Below are 22,458 nucleotides of genomic sequence, written 5' to 3' on the forward strand. Positions count from 1 at the left end.
GGTCAGCAATGTTGTAAATAAGGACACTCAAAGCATAGAAAGACTAAGCTGCCACATCTTTCTGCAGTGGCGTTCCTCATAATACTGGCCACAAGGGGGTGTCTGTTGACTATACTATTACTTCTGGATTCAGATGAAGTCAACTGTTTTTTTACTTGGACGTGCAACAAGCAAATCAGTCGCTTATTTCATATTCCCTATCCAAATATAGAACTGAAAAATGTGTAGGCTACAGTAGGCTATATTGCATTTGAATGTTATACAATCACAGTAGATCTTAAAAATCCTTAAATTTAAGTTTCCTTTTCAAGTATCTAATCTTGCTTTAAAATCAACAATGGACACGGGATTTCTGATTATATAGAATCGCATCATTAAACAACTGCTTTCTACAACGTTTCATTCAAAATCTTTGCATTCTGTGGTTGCACTTTATAAACGTTCTTGAACGTAATGACATCATCGAATGACGCATGAAAAAAACAGACCTAATTAATACAGTAGACAACTGTAGATTACTGTAGCGTCTACTGTCTCAAACATAGGAAAAAATTATCGCACTGACAGTTTAAGAAATTAAGTGGCCGATAGCAAAGACTAACCACATCTTGATAATGATAAAATATAATAATGTATTTGTTTGAAAATCTACAATAGGTTACAGTTGTGTTTGCGCTTGAAATCCAACCTGGAGGGGCAGGAAATTAGCGGGTTTCGTTCGAGAAAGAAAACGGATTTACATAGTGCTCAGGCGCTGAAACAGGACGACCATGGGAGCTTTACTGGGGGCCTTTTCTTTTGCAAGCTGGGTAAGTTATATACCGACATCAGGCCATTTATTATCGGTTTTATTTTTTATTTAATTTGCATGGTTGATGATGAGTAGATTGATACAGCGAGTAGCCTACCCTAAGCAACAGGTCAGATGGTATAGCTACACTAGTGAATACATTTACTCATTTAGCAGACGCTCTTATCCAGAGTCACATGTCACCCATTTATTTCCAGAGGAAATACAGCAGGAAACCTACATCTTCGTCTTGACTGTGAAGGCTATATTTGAGTTGTTTTTATTAATGTAGGCTACAGTGATGTCAGCACTGCCAGATATTTCAAACGTTTCACGTAGACAGTGTTTAGGTAGGGCCTACCTTTTTATAAACAAATATACGTTTTTTATAACTAATTAGCTTTCTGTTGTATGATTATTATAGGCTAAGTACAAACGTGTTTATAACTGTCAGTGGATAGAGTGAAGACAAATAACTACACTAAATATGAAAGGGTTAATCAAAGCACAGTAGTCATCTGCTCCACACGTGATGAACTGGATTAATGTTGCTTCCATTGCCTAATACGAAAACTAAAGGCCATATTTAAGCCTGTTAATACACAGCAATGAAGGCACATACTATGGCTGAATCTTGTTCTTGTAAAGCAAAAATGCTTGAGTTAATTTATGCAATGAGAGCAACAAAAAGAGGACAAAGGGTAATCTGCCCTCTTGTTGCCAGTGTTTGGGCCCCACAGATAACATAGTCGTATTTTGAGTATGCTACAGTTGATAAAAGAATGTCAAACCCTGTAGTAAAAACATGCAACCAATACGGTCAAGTCCATTGTCCAAGTCCAAGGTATTACATTATATGGTTATCATACTCTGATTGAGAGTTGTTTGCCTCCCAGACCATCTATGATTGGATGGAGGTCAGAGGCTGGCACACTGGTTGCCTCCTTAGTCATGCTAAGGAGGCAACTGGATAGGTGTCTTGACACGTGCCCATGGCCTGGCCTACACTAAGTCGACCTTGCCTGTCTACATGGAGTATTAACTTGTTTACAATCTTCAAGCTCAGGTGAGTGCCTTAAAGGGACAATGCAAACACAAGCTTGGAGTATGTCAGAATAAATGTACAGTGTCTCATCAAACAAGTTAGATGAGTACATCTGAGTCAGTGTTTATCAGTAAAACAGAGAATTTATCAGTAAAACAAAGCTTATTACAATATTTAAATTAGTCATGCATATTCTGAAAGTACTCAATGGGTAAAATAGAGGAGGAAAACAAAACAAAAAATTATGCGTTATGGATGTGACGAGAAATGACAGTCTAATGTAGAAAGTTTGATATTGACATGATCATGGAGTTTTAGGTGAACATAAACACATAGCAAAAAGTCTTTTATGCATAATTTTATGAGGAAAAACCTGCATTATGGTTGTGACATTATTCTGTTATGGATGTAACGTGTCTGAAAAACACACAGAATCTGTTGGGAAATCAAGAATCAAATTTTCACAGCGCTTTTCTCAACATCTAAAATAACTTGTGAAATAGTTTTATCATTAAGAAAACCATCTGAAATGTCACTGGAGATTTTCAAGATGGCCACCAAAATAGCATTGATAATGACATTTTGGGCCCTATTTTAACAATCCGAAACGTAAGTAGCAAAAAGTGAAACGCAAGTGACTTTGTGGGTGGGACTCCGGCACTGTTGCTATTATACCGGCGGGATAAATGACTCTGCGCCTGGCGCAAATCTAAAATGGGTTGGTCTGAAGTAGCTACATTACTCATAGGTGTGGTTTGGGCGTAACGTGCAATAAACCAATCAGAGCAACATCTCACATTTCCTTTAAGAGCAGGCACGCTTGTTATCTTGCGGATTGCTATTATAACGGAATTTGCCACAATTGTTAAAAATCAAGTTCACATACAGAGACTCATGAAACTTTTTTCAATCATTGACATGGAAGAAATGTAACGTAGCTTGCAGGAAAAGGAGCCTGGCCTTGCCAGTAGTGCGCACGGGCCAAGCATGCACCCTTAAAATAGCATCTGAATTACGCACCATTGACCTTAGACTAACCTTTTCCTGGTCTGTGGCGGAATAGGGGTTATGCGCAACATTCTTCCTGGTTCTACAAAACAGATGAAACTACTTCCGGCCGGCCGCTTTTGAGGTAAACACAGCGTAGTAAAGGCCACCTACTATAGCCGGTGTTTAAAGGAGCAACCCTCAATTACAATTTCCCATGTACACAGGATTGCCAAACGGACTTCCAGAGCCCCGAGTACCCTGGGGAGTAGCCCTTTTTTTTTGCTCGCAGACGATTAAAACAGTCAAACGAAGACTGTACCTGTAGAAGTCCAAGTGTACTCAAAGAATGCAGTGTTTGGCAATCAACTGCAACAACTACCAGTGTGACAGTATTTATTTACAGGTCAATTTTGTCGGTAGCGTAATCATATACACCTGCTAACTTTAACGTTTTGTTTGGCCTAGTGGAAGGCTAGTAAACGTAATTCCTTCTAGGAACGATAGGTCCTAGCTATAGAAACCAGAATAATGATATGGATATGACACTAAATTAAAATGAGCTTCTTAAATTAATTTGCTGAATTCATATATTTCATTGATAACTTAGCATTAGTTGTGTAGCTATGTAGCTTACTGTAACGTTGTAGTTAATGTGTAGAGCTAGTGCTACCTCCTGGGAAACGGTCCAACGTTAGGCTATTATAACATTATATGAACTCATCACTTTATTCCTGTCACACTTACCCTAATGTAGAGAGTAATACAACGTATAAAATCCTTGAACTTCCCTGTCAATATAAGTTATTTGGATCACCTAGCGCTGCAGATGTGTACAAAAGTGAGAAGCGGAAACGATTACATCTGTTTTCCGGTTCGAACGCTGAGCGCTCCGCATAACCCCTATTGTCTTTTGCAAACTGCTAAATAACACCAAGGAACGTTTGTATGGAAGCAAATCGTGACCAAAATTCAAATGAAAATGCATTTCCAGAAATGCATTTTCATTTTAAGAATGTGCCTGCATTATTTGACTCATAAATGAAATTAGTAATCAATCATCCTATTTGCATTTTAATTTTCTTCCTTAAGACTGCTCATTCTTTCACTTAATTAAAATGAAAACGAAAAAGACATTTGAAATTTAATTTTCAAAATATGCCCCAGCAAATAAATACCAAAATTCAATTTGAAATGTAAAATTTGCATTTTCATTTTCAAATTTTACATTTCAAATTGAATTTTGCCGACAACAGCTCCGCTATGTCCTTTATTTTTAAACCATTTAATAAATAGTTTTCGATGGACTCGAACGGGATGTGGATGGTTGGTCGTCCCCGTCCCATTTGAGGCTCCACAGCATCCAGCCGTTCCAGGACTGAAGAGAGGTTTACTATGGCAACCTCATTAATGTGTACGTCTGTGACGGCAGAGTATGCAGCCAAGCTCTCTGTGACTTGTTCTACTCGGTCACGGGCATCAGACTCAGATATATTATTAGTTTCTACCAGCTCAGCTAATTCTATCAGTGTCTGCACAATTTGAGGGAGCGCCATGATCTGTGATGCGTCCTCTAAAGACCCGGCAATTCAATCAATTTTCCCGGCACATTTGCCATGTAATGCAATGCGTATGTGCACACCGCCCCCTACCGAACAAGATGGGTAGCTCGGTCAGCAGGGAGCTGAAGAAGAGCGGCTACTGACGTCACTCTACGGCGCCGCTCAGAATGCATTTTCGTTTTCGAATTATGGGCAGTTCTTTGCGGGCAGAACATGAAAATGAAAATGCAATGTCTGCTCTGTTTTTTTTTATTATTATGGCATAACATGTGCAGTCTTGAGGAAGAAAATGCAAATGCAAATAGGATGATTGATTACTATTTTTATTTATGAGTCAAATAATGCAGCCACATTCTTAAAATGAAAATGCATTTCTGGAAATTTGAATTTTGGTCACGATTTGCTTCCATACGTTTGCGCCGGAACACACCCCCTCTTTTTGCTGAACTGCCCTGGGAGCGCAAGTTCCTTAATCCTTCCCTAATTTACCGACGTGCGTCTGTGAAGGGAAAAGTCTTTCCGTAGAGTGCAAAATAGGAATGATACTTGCGTCAGTGTACAAAGTCAATTGCGCTGGGTACAAGAAAAGGACCCCTTATCTTTTTTTAGATGGAGTTGTTCTCAAATTACTATTATAAAAGTTCAGAATGGTCACCAATCATCTTTAGCTGTGAAAACTCTCACACAGTCTTACAAATGATTTTGAGTAATGAACACAAAAAAGTATTTTTTTTAATATTTGTCTTTTTTGGGAAACCAGCATTTCTGATATGACGTTTGAACGTCATGGATGTGACGCGTCTGGACCAGTCTTCTGCAAATTACATAAAATGCCTACATAAATAGTGATTTTCAACATTAAACTATTAATTAAGCACTGAAATTAAAAACATTGAGTTACAAATAAACTGCGTGAAATACCCCCAAAACACAGTCAATGACCCCTTTAAGACATCTTTGATCGAAGCTGTCAATTCTACCTCAGCTTGATCCGACAGGTAGCGCGAGCAAATTACAGAGCGCCGCCTTAAATGCCTAAACCAATCGAGTCCCTCGAGCACTTTCGAGTTCCCTCTCTAATAGGAAGTAAATATTACAAACATGGAGCGGGGATCGAGGTTATGGCAAAGACGGTTACGGCAAGACAATTAGGCTACTCGAAATTTCAGTATCACTGGAGAAGATGTCGAGCGTTGAAGATGTTTAGGCTATATCATGTTACCCTAGCCTGACGTTGTCATACTCATAATTCTTGTCAGAATATGAGTCTGATAACTTTCCGTTGGGCTGTGACTATGGGGCGTAAATTGGATAGACCTACAACCAATCAGAGCAACGTAATATGTTGTTTGTTGAATTCAACCCAAGCGCTCTTTCGTGACGTGGGTGATTATGTTACTGTTGATCATCTGTCCATCATCGTACAAAGCCCGCCCTGACAATTTGATTGGTCCGAACAGCTCTTGTTTGGGCAGAGTTTTTCCCCAACTGAGCAACCCCAGATCGAACTTCCCGACCAAACTTTTTTGTGGGCGGGGCTAAGTTCGGCTGGCACCCAGGCTACAGTAACACAGTACACAAAGACCATTCAATAGACCAATTATTTGTTTGTAAACAATCGGGATGCGCGCGCACTGTGGCTGCAGAAAACCGGGAAAGGATAGCATTTTAAATGGCAAAAGGACCACACGGCTAATACAAATAGTTAGATTTAAAAAGACCAAAAGCGTCGAGGAGGACATGCCTATAGGAGAGAAGCGATTACCCAATGATCTGTCGCATCAGAATTTTGATTTGGGTCACGAAAGTCTTGAAATTTGAGTGAGAATGTCGCCCGGTACAGACCGCATAGTCGAGCGGCAACCATGTCTTCACGTCATGTCACAAAGTTCATAATTTTACACTTTTACAGTCAATTCTACATTTAAAAAGTCGAGCAGGGCAGCTTTCAAGAGATATGGGAATTCTGCTTTTAAAGTCAGCTGGTCCGATTATTTTTCTGATTTGTTTAAACTGACAATCTGAGTGAGACTACATCCCAGTTACACTGTTTTGACGTTAGCCTCAGTCAGACTCGCTCACTGGCAGTGTGCACAATGTTGTATTTCACTCCATTCTACACCAGAAACGTCAGGGAGGACTGCCTAATGTAGATACGAGTCTGGTGAAGATAGCCAGAATCTCGGATTTCTTTAACCTGTCTGTTTCATTCGTCATTTGCCTGAGAAAGCGACCTCCGTTAGCCAGGCTAGTTTTGCCCGATCACTTGGACAGGCTATTTAAGGGTATCGGGGTCAAGTGACTTTTGTGCATAGACAAGTGAACGTAAATGTATTTGTCCAAAGGCCAAGAGCCTCAACAAGTTAATATCAAGCCCTGCAATCCAGTGGCCAGAGATATATGATGACCTGAACGACACTCCAAGAGTAATAGAACGGGGAGAAGTTCGTCTTTTGCAACCCACATGCGCAGTTGAGCCTGCTTGACAGTTGTGTGACGTAGGGTGATAATTGGTCTATAGACAGTTCCATCTAGTTTCCTAGACAGAACCGGAGAATCCGGTAACATCAGCACCTCCCAGCTGATGCACACTAAAACCCACAGAACTTCAGACAACACATAATTTTATAATACATCGTTCTCAAGAGTCATTGGTCCGTCCCACAATCACAAGACAGACACACAGCTGTCCCAGGGCCAGTCATTGCCTCACTGCACATCAAAGACTTCCATCCTTCAGTAAGATCAGTCTAATCAATAATATGGTGTCGTCCTGCAGACTGGGCAGAGGTCACATCTGTGGTAAGTTAACAAGGTGGTTAGATGGGCCGTAAACATAGAGTAGAAATATAAAGACAGATACCAAAATTATGTACGGTAAATACAAAATAATTTACAGTATTACAATTATTAATACAGATCTTATATTCACATTTACATTTAGTCATTTAGCAGACACTCGTATCCAGAGCGACTTACAGTAAGTACAGGGACATTCCCCCAAGGCAAGTAGGGTGAAGTGCCTTGCCCAAGGACACAACGTCATTTTGCTCGGCCGGGAATCAAACTGGCAACCTTCTGATTACTAGCCCGTTTCCCTAACCGCTCAGCCACCTGACTCCCCATATTCAATTATCCATTTCATGAGTCCGCCCAGATCCTGGTTTTATATAGTTTGTCCCCAATACGAGCCCCTCCAGACCCAACTTCCCGACCAAATTTGTTGGTGGGCGGGGCTAAGTTGGGCTGGAAGCCAGGCTAGTGTTACCCATGATTCCGACTATAATCATGAAACACGTCGGTCAAAGGGGTTATGACAGCCGAAAACACAATTGTTAGCTTTGCCGTTTCATTTGAGAACATTTCCATTGTGTTGTGAACAGTGTATTGTGAAGATTTACATTGTGTAGCGTCCTTAACGTCACGTCCATAACACATCATTAAAGTTTTTAAAAGTAACAAAGGGGCAAGATTTTTTTATTAAACTAACCATTGGTATAAATAAGCTTTGCACAGAAACTTTGGATGTTGTAGCATTGGCACGGTGATAGGTAGAAACTTATTCTACTAAACGTTACGGACGTGACTTGGCCATGGAACTCACTGACTCATAAACAAGAGGCTTAATGCATTTAAGGAGTTGTGCTTTAAACTCAAGCTGAGCATACACAATGCTCTATCATTCCCTTGTCAATCAGGAAAATGCTAATTGGTAACATTTTATTGAAAACTGTAGTCCATTTACCCCGTTCTTGAAATGGTACAAAACGGCCATTTGACAAATGTTTTTTTTGCATGAGTGCACAACTTGAATATTATGTAAAAGAGTGCAATTGTCTATACATATAGATCAGAGTGGTTACATGCAACACAATATAGACCTAAGTGAACATTTTAACAACAGTTATAATTGTGTGGGCACAACTTTTTTTTCTATGGTAAGGGTGAACTTTGCATGGATTTGCCCTTGGTCTAATTGGTCCTCGGAGACCGGACTACACTGCTATAGACCAATTATCACCCTATGTCACACAACTGTCAAGCAGGCTCAACTGCGCATGTCGGTTGCAAAAGACGAACTTCTCCCCTGTCTATTACACTTGGAGTGCCGATCAGGTCATCATATATATCTGGCCACTGGATTGCATGGCTTGATGTGAACATTTTGAGGCTCTTGGCCTTTGGACAAATACATTTACGTTTCACTTGTTAATGCAAGAAAGTCACTTGACCCCGATACCTTTAAATAGCCTGACCAAGTGATCCGGCAAAACTAGCCTGGCTAACGGAGGTCGCTTTCTCAGGCAAATGACGAATGAACAGGCTCGGTTAAAGAAATCCGAGATGCTGGCTATCTTCATCAGACTCGTATCTACATTAGGCAGTCCTCCCTGAAGTTTTTGGTGTAGAATGAAGTGAAAAACAACATTGTGCACACTGCCAGTGATCGAGTCTGAATGAGGCTAACGTCAAAACAGTGTAACGGGACGCAGTCTCACTCTGATTGCCAGTTTAAACAAATCAGAAAAATAATCGGACCAGCTGGCTAAAAGCAGAATTCCCATATCTCTTGAAAGCTGCCCTGCTAAACTTTTTAGATGTAAAACTGACTGTAAAACTGTAAAATTATGAACTTTGTGACATGACGTGAAGACATGGTTGCCGCTCGACTATGCTGTCTGTACCGGGCGACATTCTCACTCAAATTCCAAGAATTTCGTGACCCAAATCAACATTCTGATGTGACAGATCAATGGGTAATCGCTTTCTCTCTTACCGGCTGTCCTCTTCGACCTTTTTGGTCTTTTTAAATCAACTATTTGTATTATCCGTGAGGTCCCTTTGCCATTTTAAATGCTATCCTTTCCCGGTTTTCTGCAACCACATTGCGCGCGCATCCCGAATGTTTACAAACAAATAATTGGTCTATAGAAAGAGGATAATTATAATGGATCTGATCAAATCAAATAAACATTTATTTGTATAGCCCTTTTTACATGCAAGCATGTCACAGAGGGCTTCACATACGCCCATAGAACTGCCCCTCAACCAACGTAAACCCTCAAGGAAGACAAGGAAAAACTCCCAGAAAAATTCACAGCAGGAGAAAAAATTGAAAGAACCTTGGGAGAAGCAATTCAGTGAGGGATCCCCTCCTCCAGAGACGGTTGGTGAAAGAGAGGAGCAGAACACAGGCTTAACATAGTCATACAGCAGGGAATGGTCAATGGGTTTTGAAACACCAAAATCCATTGTTCAACTTGGTAGATGCAGGAAGGGACCGGGAAACTCGCTTTTGCCCGTCATGGAGACTGGTTTCTGGTTGGTAACAAACCGGAACATCTGATGAAATGTTTTTCTGTTTTCAGAGAAGCTGACTGAAACAGTTTGAGAATCACATAATATTGTACACTTAAAAAAAAGAACAAGGAATTGTTACAGTTTCCCACTGGTGGCAATGTACAATGTCTATACACTTCAATTCACTGGACTTCTGTCTATTCTCTGTATATGAGTGAACGTTGCTTGATTTATTATCTGCTCTTTTTCCTTAGGTGCCATGTCTTTGTAGCAGTGCAACATGCCTGATGTGCAGATGCTGTCCCAACAGCAAGAACTCCACAGTGACGCGAGTCATCTATGCCTTCATTCTGTTGCTAGGGACAATTATAGCCTGCATCATGCTGTCACCGGGGGTTGATCAACAGCTGAAAAGGGTATGGACCAATCAATGGCTTCCCTGTGTGTGACAGAAGTTTGTTCAAAAAGACGGACCACCTTTGAATGAAAGATGTGTGTACTGTGAAATTTGCTTTGGTGATGGGGCTTTATGTTAAGATATGTTTTTATCTGCAATTTTATGTACTAGTGCACAGTGCCAGTGATGAAGTCGGTGATAAAGATGTCAGTGAAACACACAAATACAGATTCCTATAGATAGTGCACAGTGCTCGTGATAAAATTGGTGGCGCACACAGACAGATTCCTGAAATTATAGGGCACAGTGCCCGCGATAATGTCGGTGACACTCACAGCTTTCTGGAATTATAGGTAGATAGTGCAGTACCCATGATGCAGCTTGTGATGACAGTTCTTTTCAGTGGTTTTAGTACCTATATTTCTCAGATCACAATTGAAATTCTCTGTCATCCCTGAAATACTTGTTCAACCTCTACATGTTGTTGTGTTTCCGTTGTTTCTCCTTGTGTGACAGATCCCAGGGTTCTGTGAAGATGGAGCTGGCTCTTCCATCCCGGGTGTCCATGCCAACGTGAACTGTGAGATCTTTGTTGGCTACAAGGCTGTCTACCGAGTGTGCTTTGGTATGAGCATGTGCTTCCTGGCATTTGCTTTGAGCATGATCCACGTTAAGAACACCAAGGACCCCCGTGCTGCCATCCACAACGGGTAAATATAAATGTAAAAAATATCCTCTGCGGATAAAGGCTGGTGTGGAAGGTAAGGTTCTAGAAAGATGAAATACAATAGTCTAAATTAAAATTAAATTCAGTACCTGGAAGTTAACAGAAAAGATTAGGACTATGGACTATGGATTAGGACTAAGGACTATGGATGAAAAGGAACCATTTTGCACAAATGAGGTTCCGGCATAATTCAGGAAATTACAGATGTTACAGAGGTGTGCTGGGTTGCAACTTGGATCACGACACATTCAGTTTTCTGGAAGAGCCTTAACCTATTTTCCAATGTCAGATTATATACCTGGAAAAATATACCTTCAAAATATCTTTCATTTCATTCCCACTTGACATACAAACAGGAAATCTCTAGTTATTAATCTTTATTCGAATGTATAATTTACTGATTATAAAGATCCATAATCATAACACATGAATGTTAAATGTTAAGGTAAAAAACACTTTGCCCACTGACAGAGAATTTCCTCCTTCTCTTAGGTTCTGGTTCTTCAAGATTGCTGCCATGGTGGCAGTGACCACTGGTGCCTTTTACATCCCAGAGGGGCCTTTCACCCGCAGTAAGAACTATGTCATCCTTTTTTCAAGCAGTAATGGTTTGGAATTTGACCAATCGCACTTGTTGTAATCAATTAATGTAAAGGATATGAGCATTCAGCTGCAATTAAGGTTATGTCTATAACTATCTACGAACTTATAACTATTTTAGTGCATTGTTTGCTTTGTGATGAAATGCATTGTTGACCTGAATGTTGAACCTGTGCTCTACTTGTGACTGTGGTTGCAGCATGGTTCGTGGTGGGAACATGCGGGGCTTTCTGTTTCATCCTTATCCAGTTGGTTCTTCTGGTAGACTTTGCCCATTCTTGGAATGAGTCCTGGGTGGACAAAATGGAAACAGGAAATGCCAAGGGCTGGTACGCAGGTAAGGAGAAATTATAAAATGTATTTAGAATTAGCTTACAATATTTTTGTTGTGTTATTGTAATTGTTTTACAATATCACAATATTTATTGTTTAGTGTGCATTTTCTACTGTTTAGTCAGACAATTTACTGCTGGTTGAGATTGGCTCCACAGACAAGTTTTGAAACCTAATCCAATCTGATTCTGTCTTGGATAGCCTTACTGACTGTGACAATCCTAAACTACATCCTGTCGTTCATCGCCATCATCCTCTTCTTCGTCTTCTACACCCAGCCAGAGGGATGTCTTATCAACAAGTTCTTCATCAGCTTCAACATGCTCCTCTGCTTCATGGCTTCTGTTGTGTCTGTCCTTCCCAAAGTACAGGTCAGGCACACTGAACCATTCAGCTACATTACCTTTCTACTTATCAATTTGTTGAAGTGATAAGTGAACCGATTTAAATCAATATACTTAAAACACATACACTTGAAAGCTGGAGGCCTTTAGTTATAGCACTGTTGCTGACAACTAAATCTTCACAAGGTACTGTGTGTGTGTAGGAGTCCCAGCCAAGGTCTGGTTTACTTCAGTCATCCATCATCACCTTGTACACCATGTATCTGACCTGGTCTGCTATGACCAACGAGCCTGGTGAGAGATTTGTTTTAAATAAAAACACCCATTTTATTGAGATGAAGCAATCTCTAATAACCTTACATTTTTTAAAACAGGGAACTTGTAGTAGTAACAACCTAAACGTATTATACTGAATATGTCCCCCCCCTCCCCCCCACACCTATCCCTCTTATTTTCCCTTATGGATGATGGCCTCGTCCGAACCACCCCCCTCAGACCGGGCATGCAACCCCAGCCTGCTGAGCATCTTCCAGCAGATCGCCGTCCCAACGCCGGCCCCTCTGGAGATCGAGAACCAGACAGCAGTGGTGATCATCGGCACGGAGGTGCCCACTCCTTCATCGCCCTACCTGCAGTGGTGGGATGCCCAGAGCATCGTGGGCCTGGCCATCTTCATCCTCTGTATCCTCTACTCAAGGTATTATAGCATGGGAGTGACATACAAAATTGAGGTATGGTTTGAACAAATGCACAAGCCCCTGCTAATGTGTGAGAAATGTAACCGCTAGCATGCAGAGGCTGTGTATTGAGGTTGATGCAAATTATGTTGATGCTGTTTTGAGAATATTAGTAAATGGACTGTATTGGTTGCTGCTTAGCATATGTTCATACAGCAAGCAGAACTAACTTTAACCATAACTAACCCTAACTTAAGTATTACTATAAAGCAGTACAACTGTCAGATCAGATAAAACCACTATTGCCTGGGATATTACAAGCACTATTGTAAGGTCCTTTTTCTCCTTCTGGGCAGTATCCGTTCCTCCAACACCAGCCAGGTGAATAAGCTGACCATGGCCTCTAACGATGCCATCATCCTGGCCGAGAGCAATGCCAGCACTCCGGTCGAGTCAGAGGGTGGGGTGGTCAGTGGGCCCAGGCGTGTGGAGGACAACGAGAGAGACGTGGTCCAGTATAGCTACTCTTTCTTCCACTTCATGCTCTTCCTGGCCTCCCTCTACATCATGATGACTCTTACCAACTGGTACAGGTCAGTAGACGCCTCCAACTGCGACATACATTGCTCATAGTATGAGTTTACATATGAGAGTAAAACTATTCTTTTTATGGAAATGCTTTCCTCAGTTCATGTCAAAGAATTGTAGACAGCACTGCTAAAAGTATAATAAGCTACTCTACTCTATTACATGGGAAAGTCTGTACATCACTTTGTTGATTGTTTTTATTAGCCCTGACGCAGACTACAACGCCATGACCAGCAAATGGCCAGCCGTGTGGGTGAAGATCACTTCCAGCTGGGTGTGTTTGTCCCTCTATGTGTGGACACTGGTCGTCCCCATGATTCTAACTAATCGGGATTTCAGTTGAACACACTTTAGCTTCTCTCTTCCTTTTTTCTCCCTTTTCAGGCAAACCTTTGTCATGTATTATATGATTTATGTCAAAACATACAGTACAGTACACCATGTAATCCATAAATATTTGTTCAAATAAATTAGCCTTCACTTTTAGGAGGGTTAATCCCAATAGACTGATGCATACTTAGATTTGGACAACACCACTGAATAATTTGTTCTGTGTATTAAAAGTGCCATAAAGCCTGAACTCGATACCAAATGTTTGTTAGATGCACTATGGGAAATGTAGACCCAACGAGGAGAGATTGATTTGAATTGCCATACATAGGGGGACCAATTACAGTGGATTGGATGCTATGCTAAATAACACTTAACCAACTTGCATGTCACAATCACTGCTTGATATGTGGTGTTGTATTGGACCATGTAGTTTACACTGTGCAGGCCTAAAAGTGTTCATTTAATAGTGTTTGTCTTCTGGAAATAGCACTTATTTAAGTTTTTTTTGTATAACGCTTACTTAGTTGTTGCTATTAACTTTGTAATTGAGTGATTTTTCTTGTTCTTTGGATTGTGGTTATGACCATAGTGTGCTGCTAAGCCTTACATTGCCTTATGTTGATGAATCTTTGAACAAAGCTATATATTGGTACAGCAATTAGAGTTTTCAAAAGTTTTTGAATGGATATACACCACTTAAAATGTGTGTGCTTCTGCCAAACATTTGTGTACTCTTGTCCTAAATGTTATTTAGTGTTTATGAGTGGATCAGAAGAATAATGTCCTGCTTACTGAAGGAACAAAATCATATTTTACTTCCTTATAATACAACTGCGGGCTATGACTTTCTAAAATTGCAAAGCCGTCAAGTCGTCATCAAGTCAAAAACATTTTGTGAGCTTGACCCTTATATGCACAAAAATAAATAATAAAATACTGCTTGATATTAGCACTTTTAAGTATTATAAAATGTCTTTTTATGTCAAATTTATGATAAAAAAAGGGATGTTGTAGGACATAATTTAAGCATGACCATATGACATGGCTTACAGTTTACGTATTATTTTTCGTATCAATTTGAGACCATAACAACCTATTAAGCCATATATATTGGTTCAGTTCTTGTTTAATACCTTAAACAAGTTTTCTAAACTCTTAACGCACCAACACACTTACCACACATTCATTCAATCATAGCACAATGTTGTAAAAAACACTAACATGAGATGGAATTACAGAAACTGCATTCATTTATGCAGGTATGTGTCAGGTCTCACAGTATGGATTATAGATTGTGTTTGCAATGCAGTTTCTTTTGAAGCCTCTCTACATTTTAGTTTTGTTGGGTTTTGTAAATGCATTCATTTTGTTTCTTTTGCTGCATAGATTCAGAACATGATGACCCATCTCAGAGTAGCTTTATAGAATGTACGGTTACTGTATTGAAAAAAATAAGACAGAAACATAATTGCTGCAGTAAAGGCTTCATTTGCAACAGGACATTACTACAAGAAATATGCAATATAGCTTCCATTAACAGTATTACCCTAGCTCTGGCCCTTCTCTGAGCGCCACCACACATTCCAACTCCTCTCCCTCTCCCTTGTCCCACTCTTCTCCCTTGTCCTGGTACTTGTCTTCTACTCCCTTGTTCAGACATTACTGTATTCTTACTTTCTTGTGTTGCTCTATATTGTAATTTTTCCACACCAGATCAGCCCAAAGTGGTCCTCTTTACTGTCTATACCATATGGTCATGCAATTTAAAGAACTTCAACACCTGAGTGTTTCCTAGTTGGGAATCAGCTTTGATATACAGTATTTGCATAACTTCAGCTGTTTCTCAGTAGCAATGGAATAAAATACAGTGGATATATTTGTCTTTCAATTTACAATATAAACAGCTGTTCACTTTGACTTTAGCCAATAATTTAGGTTTTGGCAGTAAAAATCGATTGTTTGGGTCTTGGTTGAGCTTGTGTGTAAAAGAAGTTCAAGCATTTAAAATGTGTGTTTACTCTATGCATTGTGTGTGAAAGCAACAAGAAAAGTGTTTATTGTACAGCCTACACAGACGGATGCTGTGCTAACTGTGTTAAGTTAGCACAACTGTGTTAAGTTAGTTAAATTCCTTGTCTGTGCAAACTTTCATTGCGAATAAATCCCTTTCTGATTCTGAAGAGTTTAGGAAACTTGTTAAAGGTATTGAAAAAACTGTCATAGCAATTGTAAAAAAACTGTAAATACTGTAATTGTGATGCGGGTGTCAACAGTGCTTCAATCCGTTGAACTGTTCGGGATGTGTGAAGAAATAAAGAACAAGTTTTACAACAGTTGTTCAATGCATCTAAATTATGATTTCACAATCAAGCTGTGAGTGTCTGGCTAATAGCAAAGCTTTAAAGGTCTACCTCCAAGGAACTCAAGCATACAAACATGTCAAAAAAGGTGTACACAATAAGAAAAAAAGGATGTTTCTACACCACATTCTGTATTAATACTCAAATTTGAATCGATTCTGTTGTAGATCTTGAGTTTTTTTCTTACAGTATTGTTTTTACCTGTAGCATTTGGAATGTAATACAAAAGGACCCTGTAGATTATGATGAGGGCATGCAAGCAATACAAAACGTAACCTTTCCATCACGCATGCGTGATCTGCCCTGTTGCACCTATTGCCCGAGAGCCATGTAAAGAGTGCTCAGCTGTGCCCATAAAGCCTGGATTTCACCAACCACAATAAACTAACCTTGATAAAGGCTTTGCTACAAATTATAAACATACTTAACTAATGGCTCTTTCACAAAAACTTAATACACTTTGAAAATGTCAAATAAAAATACTGTTTTGAGATCATTCAACATTTTTCAAAAAAAGTTCACTTTTTAGTGGCATAAGTGGATTATATCACCGTAAAATCGTTGGAACTTAATTGTGTAAATGTGTTGATGAATAAATTAAATCAACAAGCTGTGAATGAAATAATCAGCACTATTTTTTCTTACCATGTGTCATAAGGTTACCCATTTGGAAACACACAGCTAAATCAACAGAACCAAATAATTTATTACAAAAGGTATTTGCAGACAGCAGTGGTTACATTTTTTACATTACATTTTCAACCACATCTCACAATCTGTCAAGCGAGTATGTCTAATTTATTTTCATTAATTTGGTTAATTTCAACCAACCATTGACCTCTTCCTCCCTCTCAACCTAACTTCGTCAAGCTTTTTAATGACTGCTGAGGATTTCTTGGATGAGGCTGCATAGCTCTTCAGCAGCTTCTCAAACATGGCTTCTGTGTTGGGGTGGGTGCTCAGAAAGGCTTTCTCCAGCACATACATGTCTACTCCTTTATCCTCAGGTAAGGCAGAGATGTAGCTCAAACCAAAGTCAATGAGAACCAGGTCAATTTCCCCACTCTCTGCACTGGACTTCAGAAGCATATTGGATGTAGTAAGATCTCCGTGGACTACGTCCTCGTCATGCATCCTTGCCAGGATCTGACCCATCTTCTGGGCAAGTTGGTCCAGATGTGCTTCCCGGTTTTCCCGGGCAAGGTGGATAGCAGCAATGTGGTCTCTGACGGTGATGGAGCTCACTATGTCCTCAAGGAAGATGCAGTGGGAGGCATAGTCCACGAAGTAAACCACTGGTGCCAATATGCCTGAAGTGAGACAAAATCGGCTAGTTTAGTCTTTGAGCGCACGCCTAACACATTTTAAGGCTGATTCACTTCTGATATGAAAAGAAAATATTAGTTTCTGGCGAAGTCAACGTCAGAATATACAGTAGTGCTTCATTATAAGGACGTTTTGTTAGCTACATACCTGCTTTTCTGCAACGTAGTATTGAGCGTACCTCTTGAACAGTTCTGCGGTGTGTGAGCTTTTCGTCTAAAATAGGATGCCTGTACAATTTCGGAAACCTTTCTTTCACAATAGTCGGTTTGCCCAAAAATGTTCTCCGGTATATACGAGCTTCGGCTCCTTGCTTCACCAATTCTGTTTTCTGAGGCAATTCCATGCTCATTTGAAGTGCCATGCTTCTGTTTTTAATTTGTTCTACTTTCTGGGATTCTTGTTCTCTCATCTTATAATGGTAGACATCGAGGTGCATTACCCCCACCTACTGTTTGGGAGTGTACGCCTGGAAATCTACGTTCAGCATCAAAATGAACTCCAAAACTCTAAACATTAAATACATAATAAAATATACACATATCTTTACACCAATCCCAGTTTCCCAAAAGAATGAGAAAAGAGCTCTACATAGGTTAACTCCCCCAATAAACAACCCTACCCCAAAAAATACATGCATGGCTGACAGTTTTAACTGTCCACCATATCATACAAACCATCACTATACCGCACTATCACCACCAAAGATTAATTCAATCCAGTGTTCACAAATCTTATACGCCACACCAACTCTTTCCCTCTCCTGTCTAGTCCAGTCATTTTAGGAAAAATCAAATCAAATCAAATTTATTTGTATAGCCCTTTTTACACGCAAGCATGTCACAGAGGGCTTCACATGCGCCCATAGAACTGCCCCTCAACCAACCTAAACCCTCAAGGAAGACAAGGAAAAACTCCCAGAAAAACTCCCACCGGGAGAAAAAATGGAAGAAACCTTGGGAGGAGCAATTCAGAGAGGGATCCCCTCCTCCAGAGACGGTTGGTAAGAGAGAGGAGCAGAACACAAGCTAAACATAGTCATACAAAAAGGTAGGACAAATTGCAACAGAAGCAAACTCAACTGATTTTTTATCCTCAATATGTCCAGAGTAAGGAAAAAAAATCCCTGAAGAATCCCATTAGGGGAAAATTGTGAAAAAGACCCAAATATAGCCTTTTAATATAGGCTAGCTAGCCTATTCTTTTTCTCACACGAATAGGGTAAAAATATTAACCTTTAGATATCACCATGAACATAACTGAGTGGATTACTTACGACAAACAAAAAACATATAGCAAGTTTTTTTAAATTGTTTGTTAACATGGGCAAACGGTGCATAATCTAATTAGGTTTGTGCTAATTTGCATAAATACCACAACAGATCTAAACGTTGGGTATAGCTTGGTGAAAATGTCTTGTTGACATACAACAGTAAAAGACTCAATGTTAAGGTCTGAATGGAACCCATTTAGGCTACCCATAAGCATTAATACATAGTCAGGAAGAAGTACTTTAAACCAGCCTTTATTAATTATTATTGCAGAGATGGGGTTTGGGGCTGGGTCGTTTCACCGTCGTACCACAGCTCAACACACATCCAGATGTTCCCAATAAATTGTAGTTGACCACCAGGTATGTTTTATTAATGTAGGTTGAATAATCCATGTAGGAGAAACAAAAGGAAATCTTTCTTACCTGAGTTACAGCTTAGTGACAGTTGATTGACAGTTGAGTGGACCTTGAATAATTGACTGGATCTCTGCCCCTTATGGTGACATTTGTTTGCCTTTATATTCTTTTAAGATGTCAACAAGATTCTGCAAGACATTTTCACCTGGCTATATCCAATGTTTAGATATGTTGTGGTATTTATAGCGCATACATTATTATGCACCGTTTGCCCACAACAAACCATTAAAAAAAAAACTTCCAATACACTTTTTGTTTGTCTTAATGTAAGTAATCATCATTTTCATGGTGATATTTAAAGGTTAAAATGTTACCCGATTCGCGTGAGAAAAATAATGAATAGGCGTAGGAATAGGCTGTATTTGGATATTTTTCGAAACTTTCCCCTTATGGGATTCTTTGAGTTACAGCTTAGTGACAGTTGATTGACAGTTGAGTGGACCTTGAATAATTGACTGGATCTCTGCCCCTTATGGTGACATTTGTTTGCCTTTATATTCTTTTAAGATGTCAACAAGATTCTGCAAGACATTTTCACCTGGCTATATCCAATGTTTAGATGTGTTGTGGTATTTATAGCGCATACATTATTATGCACCGTTTGCCCACAACAAACCATTAAAAAAAAAACTTCCAATACACTTTTTGTTTGTCTTAATGTAAGTAATCATCATTTTCATGGTGATATTTAAAGGTTAAAATGTTACCCGATTCGCGTGAGAAAAATAATGAATAGGCGTAGGAATAGGCTGTATTTGGATATTTTTTCGAAACTTTCCCCTTATGGGATTCTTTGGGGCCTTTTTTTCCTTACTCAGGACATATTGAAGATACAAAATCAGTTGAGTTTGCTTCTGTTGCAATTTGTCCTAGGTTGACCCCCTTTTTGGCTTAAAATTACTGGACTAATCTGGGCAACACACTCTATCTGGTTGAACAATTGGCTGTACTGAATAAAAGTTTTGACCTTTCACTTCATTGTCCCACTTTCTCTGCCACTCATCCATAACCTTCTCTGTAATGAGAGCCTTCACCTCACCCCTCCCCTGTGGCATTTCTACATCCACAGAACATGACGCTATGCTGCTTTGGCCAACCCATCCGCTACTTTATTTCCAACCACCCCAAAACAACCCAACAGAATCCAACCACAATTCCTAACCCTTGCACCTGGAGCAATAGTGTCATAACCTCAAATATACTACACTACACCGAGCTGAAGCAGCATCCGTCCATAACACCACTCTGAGGGGTCAAGTTTCTTCTATCCACTGTAATTCTGCCAACTGGAAACATATTTCAGTGGAATATACAGACAAATAAGATAAGTCTTATGCAAGTCATATGCGCCCCTCCACAGTTGCAGCTCCACAGTCCAGGATTAGGCACACATTTTCTGTATTCATGGTTACCACCTCACTTTTCGCAATGGACCTGGCCCTTGCAAACTTCTGCACTGTGTCTCAAAAATTGGCATTTTTAACATCTAAGAGGAGGAGGCACTTACTCCCTGGGAGGTTGCAAGCCTTAGAAATCTAACAGCACGGCAGTGGACTCTTGGTGGCTCTTTAAGTGGGTCTTTATACCTGCCCTGGACTTCATCAATCTTTGAACTACAAATCCTCCCAATTGCCACTTCAATGGTCTTTGTAGAAAGAAATTACTATGGTAACAGCAATGTTAAAAAAGGCCATTGTAGGCTGAGACCTTACTCTAGGGGCCTTGGTTTAAATCTATTTTAGACCATTTCCAGCAAGTCCTTCTTTTTCTCTTCCCTACATGTCCAGTCCCTACACATCACTATCAAAATGAAGCAGAAATGCCCCCCCCCCCCCCCCCCCCCCCCCAAAAAAAAGAAAAAATGCCATTCTTAAAATGTCATCATAACAAATGGTCAGCCATGTTACACAGTTTCAAAGTACAAAGTTGTGATGACATTGATCGGTCCTCAGAGCAATATAAACAATGACATAGCCTGAACTATACAGCAATATATCAAACAGCCATTACAACTGTCACTTAGAAGTACATTTTTGTATCACTGTTACAGTGCAGATATGGCCGGATGAGAAGTACTGACTGACAGCACTAGCACAATAGTTTGAATTAGTTTATTTCAAAGTTTTTTCTTCATGAATGAAATGAAATGCTGGATCCTTGATTTTCACTAGAGATCATTGCATTTTATGTTAATGAATTAACATGTTTACTGATAATCCACATGAATGCACTGTAATATCTCAAATTGAACTGTGAAAAGGTTTTACCATCGTAAAAATTCATTAACACCGAACTTCTACCATTCTCAACCTAACCTCTAACCTCTCTCTTTTTCTCTAGTGTCCATCAGTGACACCAGGATGCTATACAAAGGCAGCACACACTGGAAGAAGCAAATCTTTTGTAAAAGTGGAATTCTACTACCATCATGTTTTGTATCATTCTCATCCATAAAGGGCAGATGGTGAACGAAAAGCCGTTTCGTCAAGAACATGGTGCAACATGGAAAAATGGCAAAACTGATCTGATCTGATTGAAAGCAAAGACAAAAGCAGCAAAGAGGAGTTCCAACAATATAAAGTGACTGATGCAGCTATGTCCAGTGTAGTTTGCAGTACTGGGTTAGTGTATGTGCTGTGGTATGAGTTTTACTGGGTTAGTGCGTGTGCAGTGGTATGAGTGTTACTGGGTTGGGTGTTCAGCGAGTCCAGATGAGCACTGGGAGGCAGCAGGGTCTTGAGTAATTTGACTGATTCACCTGATTCAAATGAATGGTTGTCACCGGGCTTCTGCATAGTTAGATAACAACCCATTCATTTGAATCAGGTGTGTTGGAGAAGGGAAACATCTCAAACATGCAGGACAGGGGTCCCTGAGGACCAGGGTTGATAACCACTCTATTAGAGCATTGGCAATTTGTTTAAAATAATGAGAAATTGCTTCAATGATGTGCATAAGTGACTAGAATAGTTGCGGTTGAACAGATACTGGAGTCAGATGGCTGAGCGGTGAGGGAGTCGGGCTAGTGTCAAATGATGTTGTGTCCTTGGGCAAGGCACTTCACCCTACTTGCCTCGGGGGGAATGTCCCTGTACTTACTGAGAGTCGCTCTGGATAAGAGCGTCTGCTAAATGACTAAATGTAAATGTAATATTTAAAAAATGACAGAGAATTTCAATTGTAATCTGAGAAATATAGGTACCAAAGCCATTGAGAAGAACTGTCATCACAAGCTGCATCCCGGGCACTGCACTATCTTTAATTCCAGGAATCCCTGTGTGTGCCATAAAGCAGCAACTGCATTACAGGCACTGTGCACTAATGATGTATCGTTCGTGAACGATTCGTTCATTTTGAACGAATCCTTACTAGGACTCGGGAGTAACGAGTCCTCTCAAAGA

General features: G+C 39.9%; 2 protein-coding genes across 2 annotated transcripts; one reads left to right on the forward strand and one right to left on the reverse strand.

Moving 5' to 3' along the window:
* Positions 1-491: 491 nt before the first annotated feature.
* Positions 492-16,017, forward strand: si:ch73-267c23.10 (serine incorporator 1). The gene is made up of 10 exons (XM_047025988.1): positions 492-809; positions 9,940-10,101; positions 10,599-10,792; positions 11,302-11,381; positions 11,609-11,746; positions 11,944-12,113; positions 12,290-12,380; positions 12,582-12,783; positions 13,120-13,356; positions 13,556-16,017. The coding sequence occupies exons 1-10, from the start codon at positions 771-773 to the stop codon at positions 13,692-13,694; spliced, it is 1,452 nt and encodes a 483-aa protein (XP_046881944.1). The 5' UTR covers positions 492-770; the 3' UTR covers positions 13,695-16,017.
* Positions 16,018-16,730: 713 nt separating this feature from the next.
* On the reverse strand, positions 16,731-17,809 carry tp53rk (TP53 regulating kinase). The gene is made up of 2 exons (XM_047025989.1): positions 17,518-17,809; positions 16,731-17,354 (listed from the first exon to the last, which is right to left on the reverse strand). The coding sequence occupies exons 1-2, from the start codon at positions 17,804-17,806 to the stop codon at positions 16,867-16,869; spliced, it is 777 nt and encodes a 258-aa protein (XP_046881945.1). The 5' UTR covers positions 17,807-17,809; the 3' UTR covers positions 16,731-16,866.
* Between the last annotated feature and the right edge of the window lie 4,649 nt (positions 17,810-22,458).

This window comes from Hypomesus transpacificus, chromosome 9, assembly GCF_021917145.1.
Source record: "Hypomesus transpacificus isolate Combined female chromosome 9, fHypTra1, whole genome shotgun sequence".
Taxonomy (NCBI): domain Eukaryota; kingdom Metazoa; phylum Chordata; class Actinopteri; order Osmeriformes; family Osmeridae; genus Hypomesus; species Hypomesus transpacificus.